The following is a 23,416-nucleotide window of genomic DNA, read 5'->3' as shown; positions in this document are numbered from 1 at the left end:
GGCCCCGAGCCCATTCAAGTGAGAAGAATGAAGCACCAGCGTTTCTTTGTAAACTCAACTCTCCAGAGGGCGAGGAGCCGAGGGGCCATGAAAGTGCTTGTAATGTCTGTCCTCTTTGTTTGTGAGCAAAAAATATGCACACAAGATGAGCCCACAGTCCAAGCAGGCCTAGGGACCTGCCCACGAGTCTCTACTAAGGCTCACCCAAGCAAGGACTCCACAGCATGTGAGAGCAACTGGCCCTTCCTGGCCTAGAATTTCCCAGCCCTGATCCCAAAGCACGGCTACGACCAGTCAGCAGGCAACGCCCTCCTCTCTAGCCTGTTCCCTGGGCCAACATCTAAGAGGTGGGTAGACACCTTGAAATCATCAAAGCCACACACAAAAGAGAGGGATTAGCGTCTTGTGACCATTGGGGACCACTGTCCTCTTTAACCGCATCCCCTGCCGCAGCTCCCAGCCTGCACACAAGGCCTTATCTTGGTTATTTCCACAGTCAAGAGGCCGCACTTGAGTGCTGAGCCCCAAGCCTTACAGCTCTGAAGAGTGGGGAAGGTGACGCACTAACAGCTTTTTGATCAACCTCTAAGCACTGTGTGAGAAGGCCTGCCCAGTGTATCAGCTTGTAAGAGTCTCCAAATATCAGGCCTTCACATTGTCTTTCTGATGTCTGTCCTGTTTGTACACTCCCTGTAGCTACTGACTGCATTGTGGTGAACTGTAAAAGTGCCCACAGTTCTCCACCTTCTCACAAAGAGGCAGTTTCTTTCCCCCACCTTGTGAATCTGGGCTCTTCTCATGGCTTTCTTTAGCCCATGGGATGTTCAAAAAATGGCGCAAGAGGAGGCCTGAGTGGTGCTTGTGCATTGGGCCTTGACCCATGTGTTGTTCCATGAATGCTGAGCCATCTGTGACAAGCCCAGGGGAGCCTGCTGGGTGGCGAGCCCACAAGGATCTGTTGCCCCGGCACCCCAGCCAACAGCCAGCCAAGCCTCAGAATAGCGACCCTGAGGACCTACAGCCGACTGCAGACACATGAAGGAGCCCAAGACCAGAGGAAGTGCCCAGCCAAGCTCAGCCCAAACTGCCAACAAGCAGAGTCAAGAGCTAAATGGCTGCTGCTTAAGCCACCAAGACTGGGAATGGCTGTCACACAGCAAAAGCTAACTGATACATATTTTGTGCTCTGTCTACTCACCTTCTCACTTGAGTAACTACTTCAGCTTCATATATGCATTTTTCTCTGTGCAATAACAGAGAATGTATTTTTTCTAAAATACATTAAGAAAACTGTATCATTTTCAGACAACATAAGTATGTGTACCTGCCTCTGGGAAACAATCTTCACAGGGATCCCATGGGGGTAGGAACAATTCACTCCCCTCAAATAACAGTTAAAGAAACTGAGGCTCAGAAAGGGAGAGTGACTTGCCTAAGATCAAACAGCCAGTGAATGGCAGAACTGAGATTCGATTCCAGGCCCATCTGAGACCAAAGGCATGGATTTATTTCCAGACCTGTACCCTCCTTCCCACTCCCCCCTGAAGATAGTGACTCGCACATCCCTGGGAGAAAATGAGGGACTGGGCTGTCTGCTCTGTCCTGCCCGTGTCCCCCTCCTTCCTTCAATGAGGCCAGCCTTACTCCCAGAACTCGGTGACAGGGGAAGTAAAGTTGGTGGTGCTGAGGGTGATCCACAGACTCTTGTTCTTGCGCAAAGTGTCTTCCACGCAGTGGGGTGTGTTCCAGCTGTGGTTGCAGTGTGCCCAGGGCAGCTCCTTCTGGAAGGACTGGAACAGGTAGTATGTGGCCCAGGCCAGGATGACGATGTAGTATACATTCAGGAGGGACACAATCACGATGGAGGCGTAGCCAATGCCTGCAGTTTGGACAAGCAAGACAAGCAAGCATCACGAGGGAGGCCAGACCCACCACGGCTACATACTCAACTGGATAGCCATGGTATCCCCAGGCCTGGGGCCAGAAGGGGCTTTTCAGTGGTGACCACCAAATATTTGCAGGATGAAAGGATGAATGAACAGGGGAAAGAACAGACGGTTAGATAAATGGGATGGTAGGATGAGTCAAACAATGATGGAAGGAGGGACAGATCAGCGAATGGATGGTTAGATAAATGGGATGGTAGGATGAGTCAAACAATGATGGAAGGAGGGACAGATCAACGAATGGACGGTTAGATAAATGGGATGGTAGGATGAGTCAAACAATGGATGGAAGGAGGGACAGATCAACGAATGGACGGTTAGATAAATAGGATGGTAGGATGAGTCAAACAATGATGGAAGGAGGGACAGATCAACGAATAGACGGTTAGATAAATGGGATGGTAGGATGAGTCAAACAATGGATGGAAGGAGGGACAGATCAACGAATGGATGGTTAGATAAATGGGATGGTAAGATGAGTCAAACAATGATGGAAGGAGGGACAGATCAACGAATGGATGGTTAGATAAATGGGATGGTAGGATGAGTCAAACAATGATGGAAGGAGGGACAGATCATCGAATGGATGGTTAGAGGAATGGACGGTTGGGTGGAGGAACGGATAGTTGGTGGGTGGGTGGATGGGTGGTCAGATGGACAGATAGATAGCTGAACAGATGGGCGTTGAATTGATGGATGGATGCTCACTTGTTGCACAGATATTCAATTTGTTGGATGGATGTATGAATGGTGGTTGATTGCAAGGTTGGGTAGATGAGTGGATGAATGAATGAGTAGATGGGTAGATGAACGGAAAATGGATGAACAGTCTAATTATTGAATGGTTTAATGGAAAAAAGGTTTAATGAAAGGATGGATAGATTTATGTGTATGACTGAATGAATAGACTCACATGTATTCCCATCCCTTCCAATTAATGATAACAGTGATTACTTTGAGTGCATTTTTAAGAACTAAGCAGAGGACTGATAAAGCTACCATTAATTTGGTGTTTACTACGTGTACAAAGCACTTTCACATGTCATTTTGTCTTTAGAGCAACCTGATGACATAAGCACATTACTGTATTTCTATTGTATAGATGAAGTTGAGCCCAAAGTGATGTTCCCAAAGTCATAAAACCATTAAGAGAAGGAAGTGGGACTTGAACCCAGACAGAGAGCCTCCTGAGGCTGAGTGCTCTCTGTCGCACTACACTGCTCGGCAGCTGCTAGGTTATCTATCGACAACCTAGAGAGGTGGGTGCCACCGGCACTCACCGAGCAGTTACCGTGTGTGGGGCACCTGCCTTATCTCCTTCCCCTTCCTCCTACACAGCAGTAGTGGCAGAGTATCTGTCCTGTGCGGGTGCCAGCCTGTGTTAGGCACAGAGCTAAGTGATATGCATGAGGGTTCGATGTACCTGGCGAATGGCAGGTGCTCAATAAAAATTTACAGAACTGATGAACACCAGGCCCTGGGTGGCCACTGTCCCATACTCACCAGAGAACAAGGGGCAGATCTTTTCCCAGCAGGTGATGCCCCCTTCAGAGGTGTACTGGCCAATGACTATCTCCAGGAAAAACACAGGCAAGCCACTCCCAAACAGGAAAATAAAATATGGTATGAGAAATGCACCTGCGGAAAGAATGGGGCACAGATCAGGCTGTGGCTGTCACAGGGCTGATGCAAAAGGTGCTCGCTCCCATGCCCTGCCAGCCATGGAATCAGAGAATAAGTGAGGGACATGAGGGATGAGGACCAACTCTCGCACCTGGTTGAGAATTCCCCAGGCCCGACCCCCGCGGCTGCCACCACCTCTGCAGTGGGCCCTCCCTCCCACCTTCACATCTACAGGTGCTTTCAGCCCCAGGGCCTTTGCTTGCTGTGCCTCTGCCTGCCTGATGTCCCCACCTCGGTCCCTCTGAAGGAGGGCTGCCAAGCCTGTGAGGCCCATTCAAATGTCATCTCCTCGCTGGGGCCTTCACCTGCCCTCCCTGGCCTACCAGGGCAGCAGGATGGGCAGGCGGTTCAAGCAGGAGGTGAGCATCTCCAGCTGGGGGTGGGAGACTGGGAGGGATGAGGGCAAAGCACTGGGGCAGGGGATCCTTCCAGGCCTCCCCTAACAGCTTCAGCAGGTCCATAAACCCTTTGAAACTGGGCAATTTGGGTCTAGAGTATGTGCTTTGTTCAGGGGAACGTCTAGTACAGTCATCAGAGTCCCAAAGGGGTCTGAGACCCACGAAAGGTTAAGAAACCAGGCTCTAGGGCCGGCCCCGTGGCTCACTCGGGAGAGTGCGGTGCTGGTAGCGCCGAGGCCGCAGGTTCGGATCCTATATAGGGATGGCCGGTGTACTCACTGGCTGAGCGTGGTGCGGGCGACACCGTGCCGAGGGTTGCCATCCCCTTACCAGTCAAAAAAAAAAAAAGAAAACAGGCTCTAAAGGAGAATCCTCCAAAAGGCGGTTCTCCTGATGCAGGCGGCACCTGGCCTGTGCATCTCTGCTGACAGACAAGCCTCTGATGACGGGCCACCCCTCCCCACTCAATGCTCTTCAAACACCTCTTACAGCACTGGAGAGAAAGCCTCCATCGGGTGCTGCTGACTTTACCGTCTGTAACAGCAGACGTGTTAGAGGGTTCCAGCTCAGAGCCTTCAGCAGGCAAAAGTACAAAAACAAAGCCAAAAACCCTAAAAAACCCAAACCAACCAGCTAACGAACCCAACCAAAGACAGACCATACATTTAAAAGGTATCTTTACTGTATTTTTTTTCCTGGATATCTTTGCAAGTGGTTTCCATTCGTAGGAGGAAACAAAGCTTGTTTTTTGATTTACATTTGGTTAAGTTAGAAAAACAAAAGCTAATGTAAGAAAAGACAAAGTAAGGAACAGCCAGAGGCACGTGTTTGGGGGAAACTCTTTGGAGATGGTGAACTGGAGGATCAGAGAGGGTAAGGAACCTGCTCAAGGTAACACAGTAAGACCATGACAGATCACCACCCTGATCCTTAGTCATGCTCATGGCAGGCTGACTTGGGAGAGGTCAGGGTGGCAGCTGGGAAGCAGGCAGGGAGAGGCCCCCACAGCCCCTTCCCCTCCAATGCCACTCTCTGCTCTGGGGGGCTGCTCTGCAGCCCAGCCCCGGCTCACCTCCACCATTTTTGTAGCAGAGGTACGGGAAACGCCAGACGTTGCCCAAGCCCACGAAGCCACCCGCCACAGACAGCACAAAGTCGATCTTGCTGGCCCACTTCTCCCTCTGCGGGGGTTTCCCCTCAGCCTCGTCTTCAGGCCGTGTGCCCGGGCTCTTTCCTGGCGATGGCTTCAGGATGTCCTTGTGGAAGTCTTTCAGACACTGCAGCTTCTCTTTGGTGGCCATCTCTTCACTTTCTATGGGGGACAAAACAGGAGCAATGGGTGGTTTGTAAGGGACCTACTGTGTTTCCTAAACACAACTTCTCTCTTCTCATCCACGAGCCGGCCCCTGCCTGTCCAGTCCTGTGGCAGGGGCCCTGGCATCCCCTTGTCTGTCCACTGCTCTGACAACAACATCCCAAATCACTCAGACCCCCTCTAGGAGACCAGGGACCTCACAATTCAGGCTGGAGATACCAGGGACACTCGCAACCCACAGAATCGACAGGTTCCACTCCTGAGGCACCTGCTGAACAGAAGTACCACGGCCCCATGTTTGTCGTCCCCAAACATCATACTTCAGCCTGCCCCTAGCCCTGGCATCATCTCTCACAAAATGCAACACATCCCAGGCAGTTCAAGGCACCCTCTAAATAACAGCCTGACTGCAGTTTCTAGAAATTAACAGATATTACTTTCCAACTTTGGTTACATAAAAAACGATGGCTCCCATTTCACAAATGCCTCGGCACAGTGCCTGAACCATGGGAAGGGCTCATTTGGAACTGTTCAAAGAATGGATAAATGGAAACAAACGAGAAAGGGGGTTCCAGGCTGGAATGGAAGCAATATTTGAAGATGGGGTTTCCATCCAGGTATGGAAAAATGTACGTTTACAAAATATATTTGCTATGTACAAACCAGTCACATCTCTGTAGCAGAAAATTTAGTGGATTTGCCCTGGTGAGGATTATGCACATGTGCTTATTAATCTCCATTCGTCCTCCCCGAATCTCTGGGCCCTTGGGAGCTGTTCATGGTCAGTCTCAGGTACTTCTGCGTGGACCCCACTGTGGAGGCCCGCCACCAGCCAGGGCACAGCCTCTTTCTGTGTTTCCTCGGGACCCCAAGTGCATACCTTCCCTGGCAGCTTGGCCCTGAGGGCCACGGTCACATCCGGATAGGAGGTCGACACCACTCACTATCAGAGAACAGATGAGGCTACCAAGAGCATCCTGAGTCCCAGCCTGCCCAGGGGAGGGGACAGAGGTCAAGGCCAGGTCCCCCACCTTCAAAGGTTTGCCCACGACATAGCAGGGGGACATAGAATATGAAGGATGGAAGAAACCAGAGCTAGTGGACCTACCCACCTCTCTCTGTGCCTCTGTTTCCCCATCTGTGAAGTAAAAAGAATGACAGCAAAGGTGGCCAACTCACAGCCAAGCAGCCTGGGACACAAGTGGTTTGTCTTCATGATCCAAATTGGTGGCCAACAAAGAAATATCAGATTTCAGAGAAAAGTGAAGATTTCTAGGTTTTCTTGAAAAGTTGGAAGGTGGGGCCACATTGGGCTCATATTCCTCACGGTGACCAGCAGCTGGAGCATATGTGGCCCCCCCACCCCCATGGGCACACCCTCGCCAGCTCACCACCTGCCAGCTCCAGGGGTGTCCCCTTGTCTTCCCATCAGAGCGCCCAACGCTACCTGAAGATACCTTGTGCATCCCCTTGCTCCACTGGTAACTGTCTCCTTCTCAACTAGGAAAGACTTGTGGGGACAAGGACCTTGTCTGCCTTGTTTACTGCTGGGTTCCCAAGGCCTGGTACTGTGCCCAGCACCCAGAAGCATGTCAGGGAAGAGCTATTAGGTAGGTGTTTCCCAGAGTGTCATCCACAAGCAACGGGTGCCAACTGCAAATCCCCAATAGTGTGACACGCGCCAACTGCAAAACCCCAATCGTGTGACACGGGAGAGTCACTCAGCCTCAGAGCCTCACAGGCAGGGTGAGTGGGGGCTGCCTGGGGACCTGAGCTGTGGACAGGGGACGTGCTGGCCTGGCTCCAGCAGCTGGGCCCATGGGGGCCGTGCTGTGAGGAGCAGAGGCACAAAAGCACAACAAAGCCCCCATTTCCCCCACGCCTCCTTCCTCTCCCTGGCTCGGGTGGGGGACCCCAATTGTTTTGCTATCTGGCAGCAAGCAGGCCACGAAAGGCTTCCTGGAGCCACTGGGCAGCTCACGGAGCCCTTCCTCTGTCTGCCGGAGCATCCGCGGCCTTTCTCTGCTCTGCTCCCTCAGGGACAGGCAGGGGATTCGGCAGGTCAATGGCTACTGTAAAAATAGCCCGGGCGGCCAGCATTGTTCCAGCATTAATCTGTGCAGCCCCCGATGGTTATCTGAACAGCCACTGTGGGCCAGCATGATGGGTGCATGATGGGAGGAGGTGGGACTCAACCCCCCAGTAAGGTGTTTGTCAAGGAATGAGCTGGAGCCTCCACACTGAGAAGGACTGGCCCGCCTCCTTGGACCTCAGGGCTGGAAGGGACTTCACAAGGTCAGCTGGGCCCTCAGATTTAAGGGGGGGGTGGGAGGGGGACCAGCTTCTGCTCTCATTCCCCAGTGAGGGGGAAGCAGGCCTTGTGGCTTCACAGGCGGCTGGGACTGGCAAAAGCGTGTCCCCATGAGAAGCCAGGGTCTACTTCCCTGTGGCTACCCTGAGAGTCCTGGCTCTGCCTTCTGGACCCCCAGACCCACTTGCCACACTGGCACTCAGAGAGCTCTCTAGAAACCTGGGGTTGGGGAACAGCAAGTGGGTTCCCTAAGACCCTTTGCTCCAGTCTCTGGTCTCCTACAAAGTGAGGCCTTCAAACCCGTCCACACTCAGGACCCCATCATCCCCTGCCTGGCTGAGTCAGGACAAGGGAAGGGCTTGATGGGGCAGAGCAGGGCCCTGTCGTGTGCCTGGCACTGCAGGGTTCTCCCCACTCCTCAGTCCCAAGGCACACTCAGGGATGTGTCCTCCAGCACCATCGCCTCTCCCACCATGGAGGATAGGCCCACCTGCCTTCCAGAGTACACAGCCAGAGCCCTGCCCCCTGGCCCTGCTGGGCTTGCCTCTGGCTCCCCCACTCAGGCTGGCTGCAAACCAGAGGGCCATTGTCCTGGATGGCATCACCTAAGCCTCAGACACATGCCAGGATGAGGTCAGATGCTGATGCAGGAGCCCCCAGCCTCCTCTCAGGGGCCCATTCCAAGCCCCTCTGGGGTGTCTGACCAGCCCTGTCCCTGCAAAAGCCCATTCCAGCAAGATCCACGATTCTGTCTCCTGAACATTCCTGGCATCCACCCACATCTCTCTGTCACCATAGCAACCACCGTGCTCCAGGCCCCGTCAGCCTTGCAGGGGCGTCTGTGGCGCCTCCTCACAGGTCTCCCTGTTGCTATGCCGCCCGCCCCCCCCAATCTATTCTCAACACTGCAGCTGAAGGCAACTGAAAAAGCAAAGTCAGATCCTTCCCATCACTCCTAGAAGAAAACACAAGCTCCTCACCATGGCCCTGGGGTCCCAGCACTGGCCCACTGACCCTCTGACCCCATCTCCCCCTCCCCTTCTCCACTGGCCACACAGAACTCCTTAAGCTCCCTCCACTCCTCAGGCTCCATTGCCTCTGAAGCCTCCCATCTGCTGTTGGAATCTCAGTCTAGAAAGCTCTTGAGCTCCCTGCCGGCTGCAGTAGGCCCTCAGGTGTCCCGACCACTGGAGGAATCTGACAGTGAGAGCCCTGGTCCAGAAGCTGAGAGCCACTTCCCTCTGGGTGACTTCAGACAACCTGGTGACCTTACTCAACCTCTCTGGTCCTCAGTGTTCTCATCTGTAAAATAGGGGTAACTGTGCCCATGTCACGGGGCTGTTGTGAGAGTTAAATGAGGGGGGTGCATGAAAAGTACTTAGAATAATATATGACACGTGGCAAGAACTCCACAAATAGTAGCTGCTATATTACTGTGCATGTTACTGCTATAATTATTATCAGGTCTACCCCGACCTTGGGGTATGTAAAGCCTTAGTCCTACTCAGTGTGAGATCAGCAAGGCCCAGGGACACCGAGTGAACTTCAAGGTCACTCAGCTAGTTGTAACAGTGACCATGATGTTGTACTTGAACCCTTGGCTTCTGCCACCTCTGTCCCCCTGCTGGCCCAGCCTGACCGCAGACGACACCTTCCCTGGAGTGCCTCCATCCATCTGTCTCTGCAGACTTGCAATCGGGCCAATCAGCCCCCAACCACTAGCCACCCCACAGTGCATCAAGTGCTTATGAACAAGCCCCTTCTACAGGCTTCCAACAGCCGCTTCCCCGCCGACAAGAGCTGTTTTCCTTGGCACTGGGCCCAGGGTTATTTTTCAGAGACCGAGACACATAATTCCCCATTTTAAGAGCTTCCTCTTTGGTTATTACAGCTACAAGGGATTAGAACTGACTCTGATATAGAGGATCTGGGATGAAGCCTCCCTCCCTGCCCAGCTGAAAACTCTGTCTCTGTTCCAGGGGTGGCGGCCAGAGACAGCTGTGCTTGAAGACAAACTTGCAGATTACCTGATCACTTTTGGCACATTTGCAGACAGATTCAACCCAGTGCCAGTGACGCCGTGGATTTATAGACGATTCCTTTTCTCCCACCCTGTTTAAAACTACCCAATTTTCTAGTGTGTGCTGCAAACAGCTCATTTCTGTGCTGAGCCATTTATAAATGTGGTTTCCTATTCACCGCTCAAACACCCTTACTCTGGAAGACACCATTAGTGCATTCACAGATGAGGGAAGCTGGGGTTCAAGTGGGCAAGGCGTGGCCTGGCTGAGACTACCCAGCAGGTGAGGAGGAGAGAGACTCAGAGCCAGGATCCCACCTCAGTCTGCTTAATGCCTAAGGCACTGGGCAAAGCTTTAGAGGAGGTCTCAGCACTATTTTGGAATGGGGAAACTGAGGCCGGAGGGGGCAAGGACTGCAGAGGTACAGAGCCAGCCAACTGGCTGTGGACCCAGCATGATGCCTGTTTCCTTCCTAGAGCCCGTCCACCCTCTCTGGCCCTCAGGTGCCCAAGTGCCTGCCAATGGGGCCTTGAACTGAGTTGCAGGCACTGCTGTGGCTGCCTCCTCCAGTATCTGTCACCTCAGTCCAAGGCTTTGGGGAAACCAAGCACTGGCCTCTCTTTCCTGGATACGCTGTCCAGAGGCTTGGGAGTTTTCTGCACCTGCCCGAGTTCTCTCCAGCCCACCTGCCTCACCGTCCTCTGCAGAACCTGAACCTTCAAAAATAAACAACCAGCATCTGACAACCAGTGTCTCTGTTTGGTAGAGAACAGTGACTTAAACCTCATTATTAGGGCTGGCTGGTTAGCTCATTTGGTTAAAGTACAGTGTTATAATACCAAGGTCAAGGGTTTGGATCCCTGTACCAGCCAGCTGCAAAAAAAAAAAATCTCTTATTATTACTGACTTAACCACTCAAAAGCTAATGCCATTTTTTAGCAAGAGGGCAGGTATGTGTCTGTTTCCTCTTTGGCATACCTGCCCCCCATCCAAAGTGCCTAGCACATACCATTCCTCTAGGAAAGATCCCTGGCATGGATTTGATGGTTTACCGCTTCTCAACAAAACCCTGAGGATTAAGCAAGCTGTTTTGTGGGGTGGGCAAGCAGCTCATACCATTCCTCTAGGAAAGATCCCTGGCATGGATTTGATGGTTTACCGCTTCTCAACAAAACCCTGAGGATTAAGCAAGCTGTTTTGTGGGGTGGGCAAGCAGCTCTCAGAATCCCAGAACTGGAGCAGGAGGAGACCTGGATGACACACCCATTTTACAGATGGGGAAATCTGAGGCCTGAAGCCCCCCACCACCCCCCACCCATTGGGCTCACTGTGGAATCAAGCACATGGCTGGGCCCCTTGTCTGCAGGTGTCCCACTCCTTTCCTTGGTTCCCTGTCCACTCCAGAGCCAGTGTTCTGGCTCATGATCCCATGACTAAGCTGTGTGACCTGGAGCAAGTAGCAATCTCGTGACCTGGAGCAAGTAGCAATCTCTCTGTGCCTCAGTTTCTGCACTGGTAAAAAGTGAGGAAAAAATAATAATCATCTCATAAGGATTAAATAGGATGATAACTGTAAAATATTCAGCACAGGGTCTAGCTCATACCAAGCGATCAACAAATATTAGCTATTATTGAAAAAACAGCCAACCACATTGGGATTTTATTATACTATGGGATAAGCATTGTACCCTAAATGTTTGTTTAATAAAAATTAAAAAGGGGCTGGCTGGTTAGGTAAGTGGTTAGAGAATGGTGCTGATAACACCAAGGTCCAGGGTTTGCTTCCTGTACCACCCAACCACCAAAAAGACAATAAAAATAAAAAGTTAAAAACAAATAAAAAGGGGGTGGTGGTGGGACTGGGGAGGTGTTGGTCCAAGGACACAAAATTTCAGTTACACATGAGAAATGAGTTCAAGAGATGTGTTATACATCATAGTGACCACAGTTAATAACAATACACTTGAAAACTGCTGAAGAAGTAGATTTCAAGTGTTCTCACCACCCAAAACCAAGTACGTGACGTCATGCATAAGTTAACTGGTTTTTCCACAAAGTACACATATATCAAAACATCATATTGTATGTCATAAAAATGCACAATTTTTGTCAATTTAAAAAGTTTTAAAAAAGAAAAAGACAGCTGCACTTATTGAGCACTGACTGCATGCACATTTATGTAGCACTGTGCTAGGCGCTTCACAGGCATTTTCTTGGTTAATCCCCTCAGTGGGTGCTGCTCCCATCCTCGTTTTACTGATGGGGCGCAGAGAGGTAAAGTCACTTGCCCACAGTCACACAGTGAGTGAAAGGCCACTTGAGCTTTCAATGGCTCCCAGGTCTGTCTTGGCCTCCCAAGTCCACGTTCTCAACCGCAGAAGTGGTCATGGGTCGCCTGCTTTTAGCAGCTTCACCAAGTGAAATAGGGTCTGGCGTCTTTAAGAAGTCAGCTGCAGCTGCTGGACAAATTAGGGAAATAGAAGGGCAAACAGGGAAGTGAAGGGCCACATGATGCCGACAGGGCTGATGAGGCTGGGCAGGGCTCAGGGACTGGGGGTGCAGTCAGTGCCAGGGCCACAGGGCTGGGCCAGGCCGGCAGACAGATGGCGCTGTGGACTGGAGCCATTGTCTAGCAAACAGGGGACAACATCTGATAGATCTGAAGGGGCTCCCTGTCCAGGAGAGGCACAGGGCTGGGATCCACTAGCAATGTCTGCCATGGCATGCTCCTGATCCCTGGCTTTTGTTAAGTGTTTAACAATTACGCACCAAAACACAAACAAACAAAAAAGTAAGTTGTGTTAAGAGTATTATTCCACCCTCTAAGTGGGATAGCTGTTTTTGAAAAGAATGTAGAAATTAATCAATGAAAGGCTTTTTTTTTTCTTTTTCATAAAAAAAGTACACCTTTAAGAGATTTAATCATTGAACTGAATCACGTATCCTTGGGTTACCTATTCCTGAGGAAAGACTAACTCAAGCCTGACAAGCTCGAGTGCCTCCAGGGGCCTGGTGGACAAAGGACAGGAGTGCGGTGCGGTGGGGAGGCTGCGGGGAGGGCAGGGGCTGCGGCACTGGGAGCCTGGTGCTGCCCTAGCAGCTCCACTTGGCTCCCACTACTGCAGTCACCTTTAGGACTGGAGCCCACTGGGGCCAGATCCGCCAATCTCTCAAGAGATGCTGAAGTCTGGATTGTGTGTGCATACACATTTTCCAATTTCTAAAACACCATGGGGGCCAAACACAAACACAGAGGGGACCAGACTGGGCCCATAGCCAGCTTATCCTCTAGTCATGCCACTGGCCCAGGTCACCCAAGGTGGCCACAGCGAAGGGCAGGACAGCTCGTCTGTAGATGCTGTCCAGGCCAGTCGACCGCCCCAATGGCTTGTCCCGGTGAGGTCATCCAGGAAGCTGGGCATTGTTTGGCCTGGAACAAAGCTAAAACAATGAGCAACAGTATCCCGGTCCCAGTGAAAGTGAATTCTGCTTGGAGAATGGTTTCAGCGTGCCATCTCTGGGGACAGGGTTTGTCATCTGCCTGGTTCAGCATCTGCGGGCGAGGTCCTCCTCTTTCCTAACCTAACGGCAACCCTCACCCCACCAAAGCACAGGTCTCCCCTCAGAGACCCCACCACCACCTGAAAGCCCCTTGCCTGGCTCACACTAAGTCCTCAACTGCAGAAGCATCTACCTGTCCCCAAGCCTCAAGTAACCTCACCATTCACAGATGAGGAAGCTGAGGCTCAGAGAAGGGGAAGGTCTTCACTCCAGGTCCCACAGCTACAGGGTGGTGCATCAGGATCTGCACCCAGGTCCCGACTCCACAACATTGGTGCCCACCAGGGGCGAGGTGACATCTGCGCAGGGACCTGCAAGACCAGCTAGTACTTCTTAGTCTGTGGTCTGCAGGGGGAAGTGGGTGAAGGTGAACAGGTTTTGCTAAGAACTGGCCTCTGGGTCAATGCCGGGGGGTGGGGGGGCCCGATGTGGGTCCAGTCTACAGCCACCTTGTCATCTTCCCCTCATGAACAGGTTAGCAGGTAAACACAAGGTCTGGGGATGGGTCCAAACTGTTTCATCGTCTGTGGAGGAGGCAGGACATGATCCAAAGCCTCAGAGAACCACAGACAGGAGCCGAGAGGAAGCAGCAGCAGGATTGCTGCGTGTAGACTGCGGGGGGTGGGGGGGGCGGGGAGGCACTGCAGGCAGGATGGCCGGGAGCTGCCCCTGAGCTGAAGGGGAGCTGGGGCACACGCCAGGCCCAAAACAGAGGTGTGCCAAGGCATGCCAGAGCAGGCCACTGAGTCAGAGAAAGGGCACTGGGCTGAGAGTCAGAGAGCCGAGTCTAGTCCCAGCTCTGCTGGGTCACGCAGGCAAGTCACTTCCCCCCTGGACCTCAGAGGTCCAGGGACAACCCAAGAGCAAAGGTGACTTTGGCAAGCAGTGACTATTGAATAAATATTTACTGAAAATCTACCCTACTATGTGCCAGGCACTGCCCCAGGAACCAGGGACCCAGGGGTGAGCCCTAAGGAGGTGACTGTCCAGACAGGGAGCCAGACACCAAACACATGAATGAAGAAATGCTGACGACTGTGACCAGCATTGAGGAGACAACAAAGCAGGATGATGTGTAAGCAACAGTGGGGACAGCATGGGGAGTCAGTGAAGCCCCAGAGGTGACACCTCATAATGGTAGATGCTCACTGAAGACCCACTGCAGGCAGGCCACGTGCTGAGCCCTTTCCAGGCACCAACTAGCTGGTTTATTCCTCATCAGCTTGGGTGAAGCAGTGAGGTCCAGAGAGGCAAAGCCACCCGCCCAAGGTCACACAGCTGGGATTAGAGCCCACATGGTCAGCTCCAAGGGCCAGACTTTTAACCACACTGAAGCTGGGACTTGCATGGCAAGGATCTAGAGGAGCAGCATTCTAAGAGCAGGGAATATCGTGTGTGAAGAGGGCCATACTGGACATAGTAAAGAAACAGAGAAGGCCAGGGTGTGACAGAGCCAGGTGGGGGGGAGGGGGTTCTCAAGGCCAGGGTTAGAACCTGGACCAGTCTTGAGTTCTGCACTGCCCCACTGAGAGCTCAACCTTTTGGTTAAAAGCCCCAGCTAGTCCCTAACCACCAGGCAAACCCCTCCCTCCCACTCTGGGAGGGGATTTGAGGGCCCATGTGGGGCTCTTCCCTGTAGGGACTTCTGTTGGGGCCCACAACATACATAACCCTGATACCCCAGACCTGCCAGCTTCTCATGACAGGCTGAGTACCTGGGGATGGGTGGCTGAAACCACTTCCCCAGAGCCAAGGATTTCACACTGGTGATACAGAGAAAAATGTTTTCTGGGCATGGAGCCTAACCCACAACTCCATGGTGAAGCCATGCTTTGGAAAGAACAGTGTCACCCTTCGATATGATGTGATCTTGGGAAGTCACTTACTTCCCTGCTCTGAGCAGGCTCTTACCTGGGGCAAGTCCTCCCTGTCACCTGACTGGTGCTGACTGGGCACCTACCACCCGCCCGGCTCAGGGCCACCTTCCTGCCCTCAAGGTACTAATGTCCAGAGACAGGTGAGAGGTACTCTTTTGTTAAAGTAACAAGGTCAGAGGAAGGACAGGAACTAAGCTACGCATTTGGGTCTAGGGTGAAGGGGCAAAGCTGCAAGGAGGAGGAACCAGGACACCCCCTGAGCTGGGCCTGGCAGCCTGGACTCAGGGAGGAAGGCTGAGTCATGGACTCTGTCTGGGTGGCTCGGACCCCAAGCACTGCTTGGTAGACTTCCAGCGTGCTTGGTAAGCAAAGCCGGGCTAAAGGAGGAGGAGGAGGACGACGACAGCCACCATGATGTCCACTTGAGCACTTGGGTCTGTCTACATGGACAGGTGCAGGGCTCGCAATGGGCACCTCTGCTGATTCTGTGCATGGGGCTTCTGGGACCCTGGCGCTGACCTGGCAGATCATTTGCCTGCCTTGAGCACACCACTGGACTTGCTCTTAAGGTGCAGGTTTGGGGTTCTGTGTTCTTGTGTTTTGGCCAGTCACAGCATGACCACCAGCCTGCCCCCAGTCCTGTTCCAGGTGCAAGTGCAGGGGCTGGGTGAAGGGTGGGAGATGAGGAAGCCCCTTCCCAGTGCTTCCCTCACAGCTGGAGTCAGGCTGCTGAGGCCCAGCCTGGCAGGCAGAGGATGAATCAGCAGGCAACGGCCTCGGCCTCGGGGCCCTGACTCACCAGGACAAGGCTGCTGCTCTCTCCTCTGTCAGTCAGCTTCCCCCCAGCCCAGCCCAGCCCTCAGCCTGGTTTTGCCGGAAGTGGGGGTTGGGTGAGGTCAACCATGATCCTGAGATGGACTCTGCAGAACCCAGGATTATTTCTGGAAGCCACAAAAAGGAGACACAAGAAAAAAGAAAGGTTCGATTGCCATTTCCCTGAACTTCCCCTTTTAAACTGCAAGAACCCGAAAGCCGCCCTCCTCTTGCTGGCTGTGAAAAACAAACAGAGGGCAAACTCCCGTGCTCTATAGAAACTGGAAGGAGACAGGCCCTGGTGAGAAAGTCAGCAAAGGGCCTGTGGGTGTTATCAGGGCTGTGCTTCATGGAAACCACAGCTCCATGGAAACCAGCCAGGGCACTTTGCTATACACCCTTGGGCAAGTCACTTTCTCTCTCTCAGCCTCAGTATTACCATCTATAAAATGGGCACAATGTCCCATCTATAGTGTGTGAAACTCCTAGCTCATTAAATGTAAACAACCTCTCCCTCCTCACTGTTCCTCTTTTAGACAGGTTTCTCCTCAGAGGAAGTTATTTCTTCTTCCTTCCTAGCTCCTCCCTTCCTCACGCTGACTCCGAAATTTACCTCAACCAGAGTCTGGTGCTAGAGGAATAAAACAGCCTGGGATTTAACAAGACAGGGTGGTGCCGACCAGCACTGTCTGCCCCTGGTGCCCCTCTGTTCCAGAGCAAAGGCGCTGGTTCTGCTTCTCTGGAAGCCAGGTTTTAGGCGAGCCACACATCTGGGCTTTCTCGTGCCCCCAAGCTTTGGTTCACGCCTTTGCCTTAGCCAGGCACACTCTTCCCCTGTGCGATCCACAGGAAATCCCCACGCCTCAGCCTGGGCACCTGCCTGCAGGATGGTGGCCCTGCACTGCGTGGGCCACGCCACCTCCATCCCCACAGTACAGCCCATATTGTCACCCAGGGCCTGCTCCTGACACCTCATACAAGGCCAGCATAATAAGCACTTCTCAAATGAACATTTAGGGCTCAGGGGAAACTCAGTTAAGGACAACAAGCCTTCCACTTCAGGAGCTCCGACGGCTCCTCCATGGGGGCGCCGGAGCAAAGCATCATGGACATGCCCAGGACCCAACATAATGCCCAATGTTTCCAGACAGAAAAGGAAGGCCTGGGAAGGGAAAGGGCTGCGGGGAGCTCTGCAGCAAGGCTGACAGGGATCAAATCCCAGCTCTGCTGGGCGACCTTGGGCAGCCTCCTCTCCGTGCCTCGGATTCCTCATCTGTAAAACGTGGCTGATAATGGCATCGATCTCACAGGGCAGAGGGTGATCGCACCAGCAGATGCAGGTGAACTGCTCAGCACAAGGCCAGGCGCACAGAGAAACACACATGAAAACTGCATGTGTGAGGGTGCACATCTACTCACGCTGGAGCTAATCTGGGAGAACTGCCTGCCCATTGGAGGGCTCAGGAGAGCAGCAATGAGCCTGGTGGGCCCTTAGGTCTTCCCAAAGGGCATCTGTTCTGTGGCTGTCCAGCACCAGGCCGCTGTATGCACCAGTCTGGGACGGCGTCTTCACCAGCCTGCAGTGAGGCATCCCTGCCTCCTACTTTTACAGCCTTTCTGCTTTTCATGGTCTTAAAAATGTTTTTTATTTTACATCATGGTGAAAACAGTTGGTCCCTTTTTAAAATTTTTTTTTTAAATCCCCATAAGGTGGTAAAATAAAAAGTTTGCCAGTCCAAGGATGGACCACTCCACTCTGCAAACCAAATTTGTTTTTTGAACTTGGACTAGTTTGTAAAACTTGACATCATCATCTGGCCTAATGTCCCCATTTCACAGGTGGGGAAACTGAGGCCCAGGTGGAGAAGGGGTTGCTGGAGCCCAGACGAGAGCCTCAGTCTCCAGTGTTCCAGCTCTGCCTCTGCAGGCCCCGTTCCTTTCCCCACCTGCCCCTACTGTTTAAATTCCTAGGCCCAGCTCTACTCCTTACTTATTTGGAGAGCTCTTCTCAGGCCCAGGAAATCCAGAGTTCCAAATCCTATGGAGGTCCCTGACCCTGAGGGAAGGCCCTGCTAACCCCTGTCTACCTGGCCACCTACCTTGGGTCCCCTCAGGGACTGAGAGGCTCCATCCACCAAGGATTTGGGCTGAGGAGGTTGGAAAGCAGAGCTTCCACTGGTGGTCTGGGGGGGCAGCCTGGGCAGGCAGTCTGCAGCAAGGGGAGCCATGCCCTCCTCCAAGCTGGATGACTCTGGGGAGCCCCTGGCAGGACTACTCAGATCTCCAGGAATTAAGCAGCACCAAAGTGCTCCCACATTTGTCCCTGCACCCTCCCCCCTACAGGCAGACTCCCCTAGTCTTGTTGCCCAGGTAACTGCAGCTGTTGGTGATCTCACAGGGCATGAGTCACAGAAGGGAGCTCAGTGTGTTCTGCAAAGGGACAGAGGCTCAGGTGAGCAGACAAAGACACAGAAGACAAGTGAACGTGACTTACACAAGGTACGGGGTATCAAGGCGCAGAAGAGGCCAGAGGGAGTACGGATGACACCTAACACCTCAGCTCGGGGCTTCAGAATATCTGGTCATGAGGTCACAATGCCCCTTCCAGTATGGGCCCGCATGACTGGAGCCAATTAACACCCCCCCTTACCTTTGTCACAGAACTCCCCATCTCCCGAGAAGCCCTGGGCTCGCGCAGCTGGGAGCATTATTACAGGCCATTCGCAGGCCTTGGGATGCACGTCCCTGCTCTTCCCCGCTCTCAAATGCCGCCTCCTCTGGGAAGCCTTCCCTGCCCATCCCCCAGCAGTTGCTCATTACTCACCTGAATGCTCTAGAGCAGGGGCACAGCCTTTTCCAAGGTGGGGATTAGGACAGCCCCGGTTTGTTGTCATAGCAACCTTTTGTTCTAATTCCTACTGTTCTTGCATCGTTGATATAACTGCAGCTGACACTATGTGCCTGGCACTGTGCTGGGTACCTTGTAAAATTCTGGCTAATAGTAATTCTTTACTAATGCTAAATATTTTCCTTCTTTCCTTAAATTAAGTGGCTGCTCACTTATCTCCTAATTAGTCTGAAGGTAATGAGACTTTATAGCATCTTAGAGAATCTGACAGGACCAAAACGCACACTGGAAATGTAAGTGTATGCAAAATCCTCCAACCATGCTGTCAGTGCCAGTTCCCTGGGCTGAGTGCTCATGCATGTGAGGCTCGGTGACCAGTGCTTTGATGCATTACCTTACCCAGGCCTTATCAACCATCCTACGAGGTGAGGGACCTTGCCCCACTTCACAGATGAGGTACTGAGGCTCAGAGATGTTAAGTGACTTGGCCAAGGTTGCACAGCCAGGAAGGCGTGGAAGTCCTGGATCCTTAACCATGGGGCTCAGGGACATCTCCTGGGTGTGACCTTTGACACCACGAAGTCCCACCCCCTCAACCTGACACAGTAGGAAACCAAAGTCGGCAGGAGGCAGGAGAGTCATTTTGCAAATTAACTGGCAAGGATTAGAATCCAGGTTCTTAAGCTGGCCCAGACCACACATATCTTCATGGACTGGGTGGCAGCAGCCTCAGCCACAGCAGGAACCAAAAGCGCAGCGCTAACACCCACAGCTGCAGGAGGCCTCCAGCTACATGCTTTGCAAAGATTGGCCCATTTAATTATACTCATAATTAGTGAGAGTTATGTATACCTGCTGTGATTACTGATTACTAAATACTGACCCCTCGGGCTAAGGAAGAGATTTTGAACCATTTAAATTCAGCCTGGCCAGAGCAATTAGGTGGTTAACGGGGGTGGGGGAGGCGTGTGTGGCAAATCTCAATGGGGTGATGAAGGCAAGGGGTAGCATCCCGGGGCGCCTAGTCCAGACCATTTTTGGAAATGCAATTGCTGCCTTCCACCCTCCCTGCCCCCAGGCCCTCCCCCCACCTCTTCTGACCTTCCTGCAAAGTGTCCCACTCACCGCAGCCCAGGACTTAATCTGCTTATTCACCCTGTAGATGTCCTGCGCAATCTGAAAAAGTCTCCTTTTACGCCTTGGAAGCAAGGATACGTGAGATTTAGGCCACAACTATAAATAGCCGAGAAATCTGTCCTTTTTAATTGACTCATCTATTCATTTGGTCATTCGGTTCCTGTTGACCCCCATGGCCGAGTTCTACATAATTCCTTCGCCCTCCGTGCCTCTCCAGCTGTGCTCTCTGAATTCCCCAGCAGGCACCTCCCTGTGAGACTCTGTACCCCAAATATGCTTCGCCTAGTCCCACCTTCCCTGTGCTGCGGCACCATAGAAGATACGCTGCCACTTGCCAGCTGCAAGTGGTGACCTCAGGAATGTCACTTCCCCCAGGGGGCCTCAGTTGCATCATCTGCAAAATGGGCCATCTCGAATTACACAAGGGACGGTACAAGGAAGTGCCTCAATACACAGTCGGATTTGTTCTCAGGAGAAACAGGACACCCCCCGCTGGAGACAGACCAGCCTCTTTTATTTCATGCACTTGTTCAACAATAACTACACCCCTTCTCAGCACCCAGCTGAGCACTGGGAGAGGCAGAAACAAACATCCAGGGCTCAGATCTCTCATGCAGGGAAAACACCAGATAAACAGTTTCTCTATCTGTCGTTCTGCGTCAGTCAAACCAGCAGCTTTGGGACGGAGCCGCCTTTGATGGACCTCCCCTCTCAAGGCACTTCACGTGCTCTCTAAGCCACGTGAGTCAACAAACTAGGTTAGACACCTCATCAGAGTGGGTTTCCTCTGGGGACTTCTGGCCGCACCTGTCACTCTCCTGCAGTGGTGTTTGGGTGAGGGGAGGGCTGGTCTGTTTTTCTTCCTGAGCAGAAGTCAGTTGTCAAAACAACTAAACAGTCACTACCTTTAAGGGGCACCTGGAACTATTAAATAAAGACTTCTGGCACGGGGCTGGTTCCCCAAAGTGAATCAAGACTGACCACCCAGCACGCACTGGGGGCCACTGGAGCAGCCCCTCTCCCCTCCCCACTACCCGCAACAGACACCCCACCAGCAGTGCTCCTTACGGCTTCCTGAAAGCTTCCTCCCCGCCTCCACTCTCTGCCAGGCCTCTTCATGGGCTGTTTCCTCTGCCGGTATTGCCCGCCTGCCTTGTGCCCACTGGGCACACTCTGGTCATTCAAGACCCCTGGGAACGCTTTTTTGAACTTCATGTGCCCAAAGCATCTCCACGAGGCCCTGATGATGGGCGCCTGATTTGTGACATGTCCACACTGGCCTGGGAGTTCCAGGTGGACAAAGGCCACTCATGGTACCCCGGGCCCAGCTGAGGCCTGAGCCACAGGAAAAGCCCCTAGCGTTTTGATGACTGTATGATTAGACTTTCAATTCTCAACTGTCAGATGCTTAGAGATTTTCCCCAAACTTCCCCTGGTGTCATCTACTCTCACCTGGGCCTTTCCCCTACTCAGGAGGGCTGGAGGGGGCTTGAAAACAAAAGGTCTGTACCCAGTGACCTTAAGCCAGGGCAACCCTTCTCCCCAGAAACATCGGCAGGTCCGGTCCCCAGCCATGAGGCTTCCAGGCTGGCCACACAGGGATCAGCAGGCCCAGAGAAAGTCACTTCCTCTGGTTCTGCCTCTTCTAGTGTGAGAGACCTCACTGACTGTCTGGATTGTTGATGTGACTAAATCACCCCTGAATGCACTTTATTATGACCATTATTAAAACACATTAACAAGAAATATTTACACCAAGCTTTTCAAAATACCAAACTGCTTTCTCCTACATGCGCTGTCGAACCCAGTAAACATCATGGTCCCCAATTAATAGATGGGGAAACAGAGGCCCAGCTAGGAGATGGACTCGCACAAGGTAGCACAGCCAGGAAGCAGCAGCAAGGACAATTCTCTCGATGGCACCACAGCAAGAAGGGTGGTTCTGACAGGAGCAGAGGCCTGAAGTCTCAAAGTGCTGTGTGACCTTGGGCAGGTCACTTCACCTTTCTGAGCCTTGGGAGGCTAGTTATGAGGGAGAATAAATGGGGAGCTGAAGACAGACAGGCTCATGAGAAGAGGAAGGGGTGGCTTACAGCCCCAAACTGCTCCTCTCCACAGCCCTGAGCCGGACCGGGCCTCCAGGTTAAGATCATACACTGACTGCACCCGTGGGGCCCTGTCCCACTTTGCAGCTGAATAATGGTTTGTGTGACCATTTACATCATCTCTCCCCTCTTGCCTTGTCTCCCACCGTATCCCCACTGCCCGGCACTATGCCTGATATACAGCGGGTGCTCACAACCGAACGAATCAATGAGTGCTGAACAAATGACTCAGTTTACTCGGGTGTGAGATCATACAAGAGGCATGAGAAGGTCTAAAGGGGTAAATCTGGAGGGGGCGGCAGGGCTCCAACAGGCTGCACCCTGTGGAAGGAGACGGCAGGTGGGAGCGTGGGTCTAGAAGCCTGACGGTCCTGTCCCCTACCCCATGTGGCCACGGTGGCATTAGCCGCCACCTCTGAGCCCTGGCTTCCCCACCCACGAGGCAGAGTGCACTCTGACTCTCACAGGCCTGTCTCGAGACTTGGAGGAGGACAAAACGGTAAAGTTTCGAGGCATACCAACTCCTCGGTAAGCTTCTCAATGTCAGAACCAAACCTTGTGAATCAATCAGGCTGACCCCCCTGTTGCCTGGATGGGGAGACAGAGGTGTCTTAGGCAGCAAAGAGGGGCAAGGTGGGGATGAGAGCCCACTGGGGAGGGGTTTACGAGGACGACCTGAACCCTCAAGAAGGAATTCCATACAAGTCTCTGCGGGAATGGCTGTTTCCTCCCTGGACTGCTGGATAAAGGATGCTCAGAGGAAGGTTCGTCAGATTTAGCAAATACTGCATGGGACATATACCTTGGATTGAGTGTCCCCCCTCAAAAAAAACTTGACCCCCACTGTGACTGTTAAAAGAGTGAGAAATTCTTTCATGGTAATTGAAAGGTGGGGCCTTGAAGAGATGATTAGATTCTGAGGACTGTGCCCTAGAAAATGGATTAAAAACGGTAGTCATAGGCGTGGTTCTGAGGGCTTTTAAAGGAGAGCACGAGAGGTCAGTGTCTCTCGGCTCCACCATTTTCTGTCATGTGAGACCCCTGCAGTGCTGTAAAGCCACCACCAAAGAAGGCCCTCACCAGATGTGTTCCCTGGACTTTGAATTTCCCAGCCTCCGAAAGTGTAAGCAATAAATTTCATTTTCTTACAAACTACCCAGTTCCATGTATTTTGTTATAAGCAACAGAAATGGACAAATACATCATACTTATACTGAAAAATAACTCACTGTTTATCTGAAATTCTACTTTAGTGGGCCCCCTGCATTTTTTCTGACAACCCTATCCAGAGTGTCCTGAGAGATCCCTGTGTTAACCACACCCCAGCACAAAATAGGAGTCTCAGGAAATAGAGGGATTAAACACTCCAGCTGCCTGGTGTGACAAACTTCCACCTGGGTA

At 52.4% G+C, this 23,416-nt stretch overlaps 1 protein-coding gene across 1 annotated transcript in view; it reads right to left on the bottom strand.

The window, feature by feature from the left end:
• Positions 1 to 23,416, bottom strand: part of SLC6A6 (solute carrier family 6 member 6) — a 74,529-nt gene that overhangs the window by 32,623 nt on the left and 18,490 nt on the right. The window contains exons 3-5 of the mRNA XM_063114022.1: positions 5,100 to 5,339; positions 3,450 to 3,584; positions 1,645 to 1,879 (exon numbers count right to left, since the gene is read on the bottom strand). Coding sequence (XP_062970092.1) covers positions 1,645 to 1,879; positions 3,450 to 3,584; positions 5,100 to 5,328 — 599 coding nt within the window. The 5' untranslated portion in view covers positions 5,329 to 5,339. The remainder of the gene's footprint in view (positions 1 to 1,644; positions 1,880 to 3,449; positions 3,585 to 5,099; positions 5,340 to 23,416) is intronic.

The sequence above is a fragment of the Cynocephalus volans genome, chromosome 11 (assembly GCF_027409185.1).
Source record: "Cynocephalus volans isolate mCynVol1 chromosome 11, mCynVol1.pri, whole genome shotgun sequence".
Lineage (NCBI taxonomy): Eukaryota > Metazoa > Chordata > Mammalia > Dermoptera > Cynocephalidae > Cynocephalus > Cynocephalus volans.
Note: the sequence above shows the minus strand (reverse complement) of the source record. Positions and strands in the feature narration are given on the sequence as shown.